Consider the following 15,007-nt stretch of genomic DNA (forward strand, 5'->3'; position numbering starts at 1 on the left):
GGCATTTCACCCCTATGGGTCCTGATTCATGTGACTTTGTTTCTAGAAAAAGAACACGGAATTCAGCTTGTCCCTCTAATGAGTAAGATACTTTATGTATAAATAAATTTATAGCTCTTGAATAGGTAAGGTTTTGTTTGTCGTGAGAAAGATCTGGCTGTTTGATTTATTTCATACATTTTGTTATTTCAGTACGTATATCGGTGAGAGACTTAAGAAAATCATTCAATCTGAAAACATTAACACGCTACTGAAATATTTTCCTAAATATTCCCCAGAATTACCTATATAAAGTACAAGGATATTCTGACACAGCTTTATAAAGTCAAATGTTTGCTTTTTAATTGATCTGTGCCTTTATGTTGCGAATTGCTGTTTTCCAAACTTGTCGCCAGTATAAAAGACTCTTGAAGTTAACTGCCTGTCATGAAATGTTCTCGATGTAAGTTATGTTGGTATGTTTCCATTGTCTGCGAAGTACAAGCCCTTAGCCCTAGGATTACATGATTTGCGTGTAATGATTCTTTCAGTAACATTCATGTGCATCATGTAAGGAAATGTGGCACGAAAATTACTGTTCTTCACTTACTGTAGTGATCAACAGACAACGTCGACAGCGTGCTGACGGTGATCGTGGACAGTGAAATTTTACGTAGAATACTATTGAAAAACGATTACAAAAGACCTGTAGATCACTAACAGTTTATACAGATATCTAGGATCATGGATGTCAGTACTATCTGGGAGTAATTAACAATGGTATAATAATATGCATCTACGTGGTTCTGGACTGAATATTAATAGGAGTTACAAGTAAGAAGTTGTACGTTCAAGAAAATCTGGCTAATGAAATTTAGGCAGTGTGCATATACTCCATAAATTAACAGGAGGTAGTTTGGGAAGCACAGACTCCAAAGCACCCATAAGGAGGTACAATTTACGCACTCTTGTTGTATATGATTCAAAAAGAAGTTTTTTGTAAACAAAATTAGAATATGGATATAATTTCATTACTAAACACAGCCTTCAGAAATGCCTTCACAAAAGAAGACGAAGGAAATATTCCAGAATTCGAATCGAGAACAGCTGCCAACATAAGTAACGTAGAAGTAAATATCCTCGGAGTACTGAAGCAACTTAAATGACTCAATTAAAGCAAGTCTTCTGGTCCAGACTGTATACCAATTAGGTTCCTTTCGGAGTATGCTAAGACATTAGCTCCATACTTAACAATCATATACAACCGTTCGCTCGAAGAAAGATCCGTACCCAAAGACTGGAAGGTTGCACAGGTCACACCAATGTTCAAGAAAGGTAGTAGGAGTAATCCACTAAATTACAGGCCCATATCGTTAACGTCGATATGCAGCAGGATTTTAGAAGATATATTGTGTTCGAACATTATGAATTACCTCGAAGGAAACGGTCTATTGACAAACAGTCAACAAGGGTTTAGAAAACATCGTTCCCGTGAAACAGGACTAGCTCTTTATTCACATGAAGTGCTGAGTGCTATTGACAAGGGATTTCAGATCGATTCCGTATTCCTGGATTTCCGGAAGACTTTTGACACTGTACCACACAAGCGGCTCGTAGTAAAATTCCGTCCTTATAGAATATCGTCTCAGTTATGTGACTGGATTTGCGATTTCCTGTCAAAGAGGTAGTAATTGACGGAAAGTCATCGAGTAAAACAGAAGTGATTTCTGGCGTTCCCCGAGGCAGTGTTATAGGTCCTTTGCTGTTCCTTATCTATATAAACGATTTGGAAGACAATCTGAGCAGCCGTCTTCGGTTGTTTGCAGATGACGCTGTCGCTTATCGGCTAATAAAGTCATCAGGAAATCGAAACAAACTGCAAAACGATTTATAAAAGATATCTTAATGGTGCAAAAAGTGGCAGATGACCCTAATTAACGAAAAGTGTGAGGTCATCCACATGAGTACTAAAAGGAATTCGTTAAACTTCGGTTCCACAATAAATCAGTCTAATCTAAAAGCTGTAAATTCAATTAAATACCTAGGTATTGCAATTACGAACAACTTAAATTGGAAAGAACGCATAGAAAATGTTGTGGGGAAGGCTAACCAAAGACTGCGTTTTATTGGCAGGACACTTGGAAAATGTAACAGATCTACTAAGGAGACTGCCTACACTACGCTTGTCCGTCCTCTTTTAGAATACTGCTGCGCAGTGGGGGATCCTTACCAGGTAGGACTGACGGAGTACATCGAAAAAGTTAAAAAAAGGCAGCAGGTTTTGTATTATCGCGAAATATGGGAGAGTGTGTTACAGAAATGATACAGGACTTGGGCTGGAAATCATTAAAAGAAAGGCGTTTTTCGTTGCGACGGAATCCTCTCACGAAATTCCAATCACCAACTTTTTCCTCTGAATGCGAAAATATTTTGTTGACATCGACCTACATATAGGGCGGAACGATAACCACGCTAAAATAAGGAAAATAGAGCTCGTGCGGAAAGATATAGGTGTTCATTCTTTCCGCGCGGTATACGAGATTGGAATAATAGAGAATTGTGAAGGTGGTTCGGTGAACAAAAAATGGTTCAAATGGCTCTGAGCACTATGGGACTTAACATCTTAGGGCATCAGTCCCCTAGAACTTAGAACTACTTAAACCTAACTAACTTAAGGCCACCGCGGCCGGCGGTTCGATGAACCCTCTGCCAGTCACTTAGATGTTATTTGTAGAGTATCCCTGTTGATGTAGATCTGTTTTATTCACCTAGGCATCTTTATGAATCATGGGTAAAATGGTCCCTGCAGGTTAAAATGTGTTGCTGATTTGATGCAGAAAATTTTTAACAATGTCTGTGTTTCATATCTCTGTTCCTGGTTCTCTTGCAAATAGTTTATAACTTCTTTCCTCACTTGATACTTACTTTGGAGTAAAACACACCTGATATCATTCCTCTGGGTTTGTCTTCGGTAGGTTGGTGATTCACTATCGCCCCCTTCCAGTCATCCTGCTTTAGGTTTGTAGGATACATCCAAATCGTTTCATTTCCTCCATCAACGAACTGCTAATTCCTCGCTTAATTCTTCTCCCTCTGAGATACTACTCCATTTATGTTAAATTTTACTCCTCCCTGATTTGCGTGCATTCTTGTCTTCTTTCACATTATGTGGAACTAATATTGTATCAACACGGATTTATTAAACTAAGCACTTAAGTGCAGCAACATTAGTACCTACCTTGGGTAGAGGCTTTCGTTGCTTTTCGATGTGCAGCCCTGTCAGTTCTATCACATTTGGTAGCATCGGCCGTGGGTAGTTCATGCTGAAGTGATTATTCACAAGGATCAGGCTTATGTTTGTTTCTGTTTTCAGCACAGATGGCGGTTCAGCACCGAAATACGTTCTCATGACCTCATCTTGAGTCTTCAGTATTACATGCCGCCAAAGGTAATTCAGACGGAGTATTATATACGTGTTGTACATTCGCTCCCAGAAGGACATGTGATCGGAGTAGCCAAGCATGAGATCTGGGCAGTAGGAAGGATTGTTGGGATTTCCATACGAGGTATGGACGGGAGAGGGGATACCTAGGGACACGAAACCAACCAGCGGCGGTGATCCCAGCTCATATACCAAACCGTAGTAGCACTGGTACATGAGATGCTCCAGAATAATGACGTCGAAAGACGGCCGGGATCTGAAACATGAAACCGCTCGTTAACTACTCGATATCAAACCTTCGAAAGCTATCAAATATAGCTTTTCACATGTACACTCCACTGTGCCACTTACGTGAGGAAGTCTTTGATCTGAGAAGAGCCAAGCTGTAGTTCGCAAATACGTTTCCCAGCTTCATCCATCATACTCAGCAATGCAATGGGACTTGTTTCAGACATAGATGTAAAATCAAACGTTGCTCGCCAGTAATCGTACGTACTAGACAAGTCTATTTCCGTGTAATTCTGTACATTTTTCTGAAAAGAAATGGTAAAGTACATTTCAGCAATAATTTTGTGTACATGGCTACTTATACTATCTACTCACTGCATACGTCTGATTTGCTGGCATCGACAAACATCAACTTGCTGACACATATCTTTCAATTTTCTGGCTAACTGCTTTGTGTGTAAGATCGATATCATTCTTGTTGTTGCAAACTCTCTGATGGGGTTGAGGCGTGGCGCCTTATGCCCCTGTTACACGATGCGCGTAAACCGTACACTTATGCACCAACGCTGAAAGCGTGCATGTCTGTAACTACAGACTGGTTCACGTAGACTTATTACACCATCCACGCGGGATATACTTGCCGCATATGCGCAGTACACAATGATAACGAGCAAAACGCAAACAGAACGTCCTGACCTCTTGCAAAGTCGTTCGTTCTACCGCGCGAAACACAAGGGGTGCCCTGTGACATATTAGAACAACATTTTTTTCCAATTATTTATGTGACTCAAGGTTCCTATTTAATAAGAAATTGTTTTTTATCATTATTTATTAAGTGACTGATATTCTCTTATTTAGGTTACTACTGTCCTGAATTACAGACTCAACAGTTACTTTTACATTACGAGACTTGGTTACACAGCTATATATGTTCATACAGCATTTTGCACAAGGAGGACCCACTTATTTTTAGAGCTATTGCTCTGGCAGTGACAGTAAATCTTCTGATTAGGACACAACGTAGACGAAAACAAAAGGACTGACGTTTTTGAGTTCGACCACTGCTGAAAAGAAGGGATAGTGGTGGGGGACTATATTCACTGCTTATGAAAGAACTGAGTCCCGAAGATCCACATGAATTTTGGCGCTTCGTGAGGATGAATATGGCCAGTTTCGAGAAGCTGCTATCTATCATAGAAGATGGAATTAGGAAAAAAATGGTTCAAATGGCTCTGAGCATTATGCGACGCAACTTCTGAGGTCATCAGTCGCCTAGAACTTAGAACTAATTAAACCTAACTAACCGAAGGACATCACACACATCCATGCCCGAGGCAGGATTCGAACGTGCGACCGTAGCTGTCGCTCGGTTCCAGACTGTAGCGCCTAGAACCGCACGGCCATGGAATTAGCAAGTGTGACAGTAATAAGGGAGGCTGTCCCACATTTTCGAAAGGAAGAATTAAATCATATGTTTATACGTTTCGTGATCATACCAGCTTACGGTTCTAGGCGCTACAGTCTGAAACCGCGCGACAGCGACGGTCGCAGGTTCGAATCCTGCCTCGGACATGGATGTGTGTGATGTCCTTAGGTTAGTTAGGTTTAAGTAGTTCTAACTTCTAAGGAACTGATGACCTTAGAAGTTAAGTCCCATAGTGCTCAGAGCCATTTGAACCATGCCAGCCTAGATCACGCATAAAATACCGGTCAAAGCCCTATTACGTTTTAGGCTGGTTGTAACATTACGTTTCCTGGCTACTGGAGGAGCATTTAGGAGTCTGGCTTTTAGCCACAGAATAGCACGGCCCATCATTTCGAAAGTTGTTGTGGATATATGCACTGCAATTTGCAACACCTTAAAGGACCAGTACTTAAAGGTGCACCTGTGTTAATTTTTCCGATTTCGTATATATATATATATACATATACCGGGCGATCAAAAAGTCAGTATAAATTTGAAAACGTAATAAACCACGGGATAATGTAGGGTTACCTGAAGTCGCAGGTGTATCGTGATCGACCGACATCTCTAGGGATGCTGAAAGACAACATCCGACGCCAATGCCTCACCATGACTCCGGACATGCTTTACAGTGCTGTTCACAACATTATTTCTCGACTACAGCTATTGTTGAGGAATGATGGTGGACATTTTGAGCATTTCCTGTAAAGAACATCATCTTTGCTTTGTCTTACTTTGTTATGCTAATTATTGCTATTCTGATCAGATGAAGAGCTATCTGTCGGAAATTTTTTGAAGTTTTGTATTTTTTTGGTTCTAATAAAACCCCATGTCATTTCAAGCATGTGTGTCAATTTGTATCTCTCTATCTACATTATTCCGTGATTTATTCAGTTTTCAAATTTATACTGACTTCTTGACCATATATATATATATATATATATATATATATATATATATATATATATATATATGTGTGTGTGTGTGTGTGTGTGTGTGTGTGTGTGTGTGTGTGTGTGTGTGTTCTACTCAGAGTTTTGCAGTCCTCGTCTGTCTCACTGCGTCAAACTGCACGGACTTTCTCCCCTATCGCGGCCAGTTTCTCTTTTCTGACACGCTGAAATAAAGCAAGAGACGCAGTCAAATCAAACATAAGCTTTGTAATTTAAGGCATTACGATACAAAACGAAAATCACCGTATAACGTCATATGCACATTACTCAGAAGGAAATAATTGCCGACGTACCTTATTATGATACAGCTGATCATACATATATCTTTCCTCGCTGTATGCTTAACACCTCTTTGTTCCATTTCATTTCTAGAATACGAAGCAATCAATAGTAAATATGCTTTCACAAGCAGCCAGTATAAAAGAGAGTCTACTGCGAAAAAGGCTTTTTTCTGTATTTATGAAACCTACTTACTAAAAAAATGCGGAAAAATCCCCAGATTAAAATCTGGAACTAGCCACTAGCCGCCTAACAGTAAGCAAATACCAAGCAGAAAACACTGTGGTACCGCCTTATGCACATGCGCGAGTTATCGCTGCCTAGTGCGCACGCGCGGATTGACTGCACTTTAGAACTACTCTCTATTCTGGCGCGCGGATAATGTGTCTGCTAATTTTCGTAGTTTCGCGCGTTTTACCGAAACAATCAGTTCGTCATAAGAATAAACCTGATGTAAACATTGCACTATGTATTCTTCCGCGTTCGGTGGAACCTCAATAGGTTTCCGTTTCACGTGGGACTGCAGCCAAACTGTCTCGGGTATTGTCAAGTAAGATAATAAGGGTACGTTTTGTGCTGTGCGTTAAGCGCACATCGACTTAGCGATAATACGGGACAACAGCTTTACCGACGCATTTAACCTGGACAGCACTGGCCGTTCAGCTGGTACAGCTAGGCTGCAGTGATGTGACCAGCTGCAGTTCACAAGTAAAAAGCACGAGCAGGGGAGCAATACGGCTTCGAACATCATTTAATTTTTAAGCAGAATGGAATAATACACTGCAAATCTCCCACAAAAAAATGGCTCTGAGCACTATGCGACTAAACTTCCGAGGTCATCAGTCGCCTAGAACTTAGAACTAATTAAACCTAACTAACCTAAGGACATCAGACACATCCATGCCCGAGGCAGGATTCGAACCTGCGACCGTAGCGGTCGCTCGGCTCCAGACTGTAGCGCCTAGAACCGCTCGGCCAAATTTACCCCCAATTCGCTCCTTAGACCGCTAGACGAAAACCGCAACATGTTATCGTATTTAGCTAACATACTACTGTAATTAAAAACAAGAATGATGAAAATTCCTGACGTAACGACAGGGTAATTTTTCTGCATAAGCTGTGTTTAACGTTAGAGAGTACTGAAGGATTTCACCGTATAGTTAAATGCTAAGCCACTGAAGGTATTACAGTCAGTCGTCTGGTAATCTCTTAGCTCCTTCCTTATCGGAATCGGAGAAATACATTTCAGTTCTGGAAGTGTCACCTCCTACGTTGAAAACGAGCCTATCAACAACAGAATCCACGAATCCAACCACGCGCAGCATTTTCTCTTCTTTTATGACGACCGTTCTATATCCCGCTAGCGTTCGGCAGTGACGTGTGAAAAAGCTGCGTGCTTTAGTTGAGTACATCTGGCAGCTTAACAGTGTTGTTACTTCTCGGGCCAAATCTCGCAGCTTGGCTCCAGATCAGTGCTGTTGGGTTCATATTTTAATGGCACAGTAGCAAATGCAGAAATGCAGCATTTGTATGATGTGCTCGATATTGTGAAAATGATTATTTTTCATGTTTCTGCGATACGTATCAACCTCTGTGGTATAAAACGATGAACATAGTCCAAACATAGAGGATTTGGTTTTTAATTTTTGGCTTAAAAATTAAATTATTATGTTTTCTTAACTTTAATTTTTTAATTTCTTACTTTAAACAACTTTTATGAACAGTCTTTCATAAAACATCGATAATTAAGAATTTGTATTTGAAATAGAAACAGGAATTTCGCGTCAAATATGTAATTAGAAGCAAGAAGACGTGCATTATTCACAAAAAGTGATGATGAGCTTTATAATTACGTGATGTAGGTATTTCAAATTGAATGAGAAAAAAATGATACTGGGGAGATTTGAAGCAACGCACGAATGGCATGATTGGATCTACATTCAGTCACACTACCGATTGCGCTGTACGTTCAAGGTGGCTTTGTCATCTGCAGTATATACAACGCTCTGAAAAATGTATAGCCGATAATCTCCGTAAATTTATGAAAAACATTAAGAATAGCTCATTTCTCGCCCCATTCTAACAGTGTTCCATGTGCGTGTTTCACTACAGAACAGAAAGCAGCTTCAGCCACTTTCATGCTGCGATTTAACAGCACGACAATGAGAGCACAACAGTGCAGAGGCTGTAACTGTACACGATTTTTGAAATAAAAACTACACAGCTAAAGCGTGTTTAAGAAAAACATTTATGGCTGTTAATACATTTGAAATGTAACGTAACTTCTTAATAAGATATCTAATACATAAGTTGGACCTACTTCCAAGAGCGTAACAACACTAGTATACTAGTGCTACGGCTTCTGACCAATCACCGCGTTTGTGTTTGCTTACATCAGGTTTATTCTTATGATGAACGGATTATAGATGGCTGTTGCACTAAACCAGTACCGTTCGCGGCGGATCGCCGTGTAATACCCACTTTACATCGCTCCCGTCTAGAGCTTGTGTATCGGGAGAATGACTCATGCGTTCACAGTGACAGATGGTCTGAAGCGGATTCAGTCCAGTACGTAGTTTTAATTTTCATCCACCAGAGTCCAGTAGTGTACAGAGGCATTCAAGAAACATGCCAAGAGAACGTGTTTGTAAACTTGTCTGTTTGTTTCTTGGGGCTTTTTTTTGTTATTTATCTTTGTAAAGTTTTGTATATGCTTTTAGTAGTGTGAATGATGCGTGAATGTGGTCTAAAGTAAATATGTAGATCATTGTTCTACTGATGAACGCTGTACCAACGAGTGTGAGAAAGTTTTAAGACAGTGTGAATGCAGACGAACCGGCCGGTGTGGCCGTGCGGTTAAAGGCGCTTCAGTCTGGTACCGCGTGACCGCTACGGTCGCAGGTTCGAATCCTGCCTCGGGCATGGATGTGTGCGATGTCCTTAGGTTAGTTAGGTTTAATTAGTTCTAAGTTCTAGGCGACTGATGACCTCAGAAGTTAAGTCGCATAGTGCTCAGAGCCATTTGAATGCAGACGACGGGGAATTTTCTATCATAATACGTCAAGTAAGTTTGTGGCGTCAAATCGAAAGACTTGCACCAGACGAGCGGTCTACCCGACGGGAGGCCCTCGTCACACGGCATTTCATTTCATGGTATAATGAAAGCTAATCGAGTGCAAATGAAAATAGTTAATAATGTAAAGTATAAACAAAACATCAGAATGTTAAATATTTATTACGGGAAAAAGTAGAGTTCTAAAGTGCGTTATTTGTTGATTGGTTAGTCATGCAAGGCGCGAACTAACGAGCAAGAATAATGTTTTTCTATTGGCCTTTAGGAAAACTGACCAGTCGGAACGGAGTGCTCTTCGCGCGTCTTTTCTCTTGGAGATACAGAATGCTTACAGCTGTCTAGAGCAGTCGCAGTCTAGAATAGTCGGAGCCCAGCCTTTCAATGGTACGGTCATGTGTAGTATGAACTCCGAAGGAAGTTATAATTTGCCAGTTTTAGTTATACTACATGCTTCAAAAGTGTTTTAAAGTGAAGGCATATTTATTCCGGTGTTTTTTTTCAGGAAGTACAGATTTTTTTAGAAATTTTGTGTATTTCGCATGCCATATTGAGCAGATCGGTGACTAAAAACTTGAGTGCATTAGATGCCGATAAACCTAATAGTATAGCGAGCATTTTCATTTAAGAACTATCCATGCTTAGTAACTATTCAGATTTCGGGAAATACGTTACCATAAACTTGATAACGTGAATGAAAGGATTTGTGCATGACTGTGTTAAGATTAGCACGGGCTTGGAAAGGAACGTGTACATTATCAAGGTTCAGAATATATCGAAGTTTCCAGTATTTCCACCTTTAATTCAAAATTAAAACCTTCTCCCGATTCTTGGAATAGTTATGTTCTATGCTGCCTGGTGCGAGTTGCAGTACGGTAGGTTTCTGCTCAGTTTTCCTACTGTCGACCTGCTGCAACACGTTCACAGGTAGGTGTAGGTAATGGACGAAAGGAACCACGCTGCCGCAGGGTGTTTCACTTAAATCATTGGTATAATACAGAGTTGTTATTACAGTACAGCAAACAGTGTGTTTTTGCTTAGAAGGTCTCCGACTGGTCAAGTTGGGTGGGTTACGATGAAGATGAAATAATGTGACTGGTCACCAAGAAACTAGGTTGTTATCGATAGACCTATGTGGGCATGTTTCCTTAAAAGCTCTCTTACAGACCAAGAATCGTGGCTATAGATCATTGAAACCTCTTTGACTGGTTCATTTCCAAGAAATGGGGTGTTACAAGAAGATATAGACAAGGAGTATAGCTTGGGATGTCATGATTGCAGTTCATACTGAAGAGCCATAGAAACTGCCTAATATCGTGTAGGGCCCGCGCGAGCACGTAGAAGTGCCGCAACACGTCTGAAGTAGTGCTGGAGGGAAATGACACTATGAATCCTGCAGGGCTCTCCATAAATCCATAAGAGTATGAGGGCGTGGAGATCTGTTCTGAAAAACACGTTGCAAGGCATCCCAGATATGCTCAATAATGTTCATGTCTGGGGAGCCTGGTGACCAGCGGAAGTGTTTAAAATTCAGAAGAGTGTTCCTGGAGTCACTCTGTAGTAATTATGGACATGTGCGGTGTCGTAACGTCCTGCTGGAATTGCCCAAGTCCGTCGGAGTGCACAATGGACTTGAATGGATGCAGGTGATGAGGTTGGATTCTTACGTACGTGTCACCTGTCATAGTCATATCTATACGTATCGGGGGTCCCATATCACTCCAACTGCACACGCCCCACATCATTACAGAGCCTCCACACGCTTGAACAGTCCCCTGTTGACATGCAGGAACCACGGATTCATGAGGTTGTCTCCATACACCTCGATCCGCTCGATACAATTTGAAACAAGACTCGTCCGACCACGCAACATGTTTCCAGTCATTAGCAGTCCAATGTCGGTGTTGACGGGCCCAGGTGAGGCATAAAGCTTTGTGTCGTGCAGTCATCGAGGGTACACGAGTGGGCCTTCGGCTCGGAAAGCGCATATCGATGATGTTTCAAATACGTGTGTGATATCTTATGGGACTTAACTGCTAAGATCATCAGTCCCTAAGCTTACACACTACTTAACCTAAATTATCCAAAGGACATACACACACACCCATGCCTGAGGGAGGACTCGAACCTCCGCCGGGTCGAGCCGGATGATGTTTCGTTGAATGGTTCGCACACTCACACTTGTTGATGGCCCTGCACTGAAATCTGCAGCAATTTGCGGAAGGGTTCCACTTTTGTCACGTTGAACGATTCTCTTCAGTCGTTGTTGGTCGCGTCCTTGCAGGATCTTTTTCCGGCCGCAGAGATGTGGGAGATTATCTTGATGTTTTCCCGGGTTCCTGATATTCACGGTACACTCGTGAAATGGTCGTACGGGAAAATCCCCAAATCATCGCTATCTCGGAGATGCTGTGTCCCATTGCTCGTGAGCCGATTGTAACACCACGTCCAAATGCACCTAAATCTTGATAACCTGCAATTGTAGCGGCAGTAACCGACCTAACAACTGCGCCAGACACTGGTTGTCTTATCCAGGCGTTACCGACCACAGCGCTGTATTCTGCCTATTCACAGTATCACTGTATTTGAATACTCATATGCCTATAGCAGTTTCTTCAGCGCAGCCTCTAAGGTATTCTATCCTGTGAGAGCCTCTTCATCTGAAAATAACCACTGCAAGCTACATCTTACTGAATACGCTTATGTATTCATCTATTGGTCTCTTTCTACGATTGTCACCCCTCCTCCCCCCCCCCCCCTTAGTTTTCCTCCAGTACTAAATTGGTGATCCCTTGACGTCGCAAAATGCGTCCCATCAACCGATCCCTTCTTTAGCTCAAGCTGAGCCACAAATTTCTTGTCTCTACAATTCTATTCAGTACCTCCTCATTAGTTACGTGTTCAACGTACCAAATCTTCAACATTCTTCTGTAGCACCACATTTCGAAACCTTCCACTCTCTTTTTGTCTAAACTGTTTATCGTGTATAATTCACTTCCATACATGGCTACACTGCAGACAAATACCTTCAGAGAAGACTTCCTTAGAATTAAATCTATATTCGAAGTTAATAAATTTCTCTTCTTCAGAAATGCTGCCAGCCTACATTTTGTATCATCTCTACTTCGGCCATCATCAGTTATTTTGCTGCCCAAATAGAAACACTCATCTGCTAGTTTAAGTTTCTCGTTTCCTAATGCGTTTCCCTTAACATCAACTGATTTAATTCGACCACAATCCATTATCCTTGTTTGGTTTTGTTGATGTGCATCTTATATCCTCCATACAAGACGCTGTCCATTCAGTTCCACCACTCTTCCAAGTCCTTTACTGTCTCTGACAGAGTTACAGTGTCATGGGTACACCTCCAAGTTTTGTTTATTCTCCCTGTTCTTTAATTCTTACTCAAAATTTTCTTTGGTTTTCTTTACTGCTTATTCAATGTGCATATTGAATGATATCGAGGATAGGCTCCACACAAGCTGTAAATAGCCTTTCGCTCCTTGTATTTTACACATGCTACCTTCAGAATTTCAAAGATAGTATTCCAGTCAACATTGTCAAAAGCTAACTATACGGTAGAGCTGCATGTCCTCGGGAAAAAATTACTGCTACTTTCAGCCGTTCGCAGTACCGCCACAGCAAGGCCGTTTTGCTTGACGTTGAAAGACCAGATTAGTCAGTCATCCAGACTGTTGTCCCTGCAGCTACGTACGATAGGTACAATTCTTTGTAATTCTATTGCTTTTGCAATATTTTAAGTACAGGTGGCATGCAGTCTCCTTTAATCAATGTGAACAAGAACCTGCTTGATATAGCGATGTAATTTTTTATAATTTCCTTTTGAAGAGAGTAGCTAAATAACAAGCTAATATTGTACAACGCCAAAGACTTTTTTTTCGAGTGCGAACGATTGCAGCTATCTTTCGGCACCACTGGTATTCCCAGCAACATATCTTATGAGCCGCGCGGGATTAGCCGAGTGGTCTCGGGCGCTGCAGTCATGGACTGTGCGGCTGATCCCGGCGGAGGTTCGAGTCCTCCTCGGGCATGGGTGTGTGTGTTTGTCCTCAGGATAATTTAGGTTAAGTAGTGTGTAAGCTTAGGGACTGATGACCTTTGCAGTTAAGTCCCATAAGATTTCACACACATTTGAACAACATATCTTATGATGTGAGTGTCGCAGCACTGGATCGTGTGGTAAATTCTGATTCTGTGATCAATAATATGGTTTGTGAGCTGTATAATGCTGTTATCTAAGTTTTCGTTAAATAAAATTGGAGGTTTCCTTTCTTCTATTTTATACTGAGGGAACTGAGCAAATTTTGTGGCAACCGTTTGCACATGGTACATCGCGATCATGTTATCCTGCTACGTCGGTCTTGAGCACGTCTGATGTTATGCAATTGTGCCTGTGACGAAGAGCTACTGTGAGGAATAATTTTCTGTGCACTGTCTACAAATAAATTAGCTGAACACCCTGTAAGATGTATTGCAAGCAATCTACGTTAGAAAACCGCATAGACATATTCACAATGTAGATAAATAAAATATCTGCATCTACAAGATGTGCCTGGAAAAAGCCTTTATAAAAAAAGTCTTCTCGGCTAGCATCAACGCGACGTTTCGATAAGACCAGTGAGAAGAAGATTAGCATCCGGTCTCATACTTTTGCGTTACAGGCGAAACAACAACGTACATTCGGAAACGAAAGATATTAGGTGTTTGTGGAACCAATGACAGTGATACTGGTAGAGTACTCTCCGTATTATCAATAGCTGCTTCTTTCTTAGGTTCGATCAACACGTAAGTATTACGGCCATGCATTAGGAGCTGAAATGGGAATCCCTGGAGAAAAGGCAACATTCTTTTCGAGTAACACTGCCGAGAAAATTTAGAGAACCGGCATTTGAAGCTGAGTGCCAAACGATTCTGTCGCCGCCGACCCACATTGGGTGTAAGGACCGTGAAGATAAAATACGAGAAATTAGGTCTCTTACTGAAGCATATACGAGTACATAGTTGTTTTCCCCTCGCTCTATCTGCGAGTGGAACAGGAAAGGAAATGTGTTGTAGTGGTACAGAGTACCCTCCGCCAGGCACCACACTGTGGCTTTGGAGTATCTACGTAGATGTGGATGTAGATGTAGATGTGGAAGTCAGAATGTTATCAGCGAATTTGTGTTGATGTATAATTTGCAAGCAGAGCTTATGTGGAAGCCATTGACCCTGCAAACCAGTTAACTGAATCACATTAAATCTCCACTACTTCCTAGCATCCGTAGGGATAGTATCACTAGACCTTATTAGTCGAACATTGTTGGCTTGCTGAGTTTGCGTTCTGTATCACCTTATAGCGTCGTATTTGTTCATATATTGAAGACCATAACTGCGCATGGTGCTGTAGTAAAAATAATAAAATAAAATATAATAACGATCCCTATACCACAATTGGATCGTTAATAGAATGTGAAACGAAATCTCGTAGTTATGTATTTTAAGTGCGAAATTTACATATACCCATCCTACCGAGGTTCCTATAGCTGGGGTTTTTATCCGTGGCAGAGTTGCCAAACACTTGTCTTCTCCAC

The 15,007-nt window shown here is 41.3% G+C and overlaps 1 protein-coding gene across 1 annotated transcript in view; it reads right to left on the bottom strand.

The window, feature by feature from the left end:
• Positions 1-15,007, bottom strand: part of LOC126174951 (UDP-glycosyltransferase UGT5-like) — a 66,067-nt gene that overhangs the window by 29,785 nt on the left and 21,275 nt on the right. The window contains exons 3-4 of the mRNA XM_049921410.1: positions 3,773-3,954; positions 3,218-3,677 (exon numbers count right to left, since the gene is read on the bottom strand). Of these exons, the coding sequence (XP_049777367.1) occupies positions 3,218-3,677; positions 3,773-3,954 (642 nt within the window). The remainder of the gene's footprint in view (positions 1-3,217; positions 3,678-3,772; positions 3,955-15,007) is intronic.

The sequence above is a fragment of the Schistocerca cancellata genome, chromosome 3 (genome assembly GCF_023864275.1).
Source record: "Schistocerca cancellata isolate TAMUIC-IGC-003103 chromosome 3, iqSchCanc2.1, whole genome shotgun sequence".
Taxonomy (NCBI): Eukaryota; Metazoa; Arthropoda; class Insecta; order Orthoptera; family Acrididae; genus Schistocerca; species Schistocerca cancellata.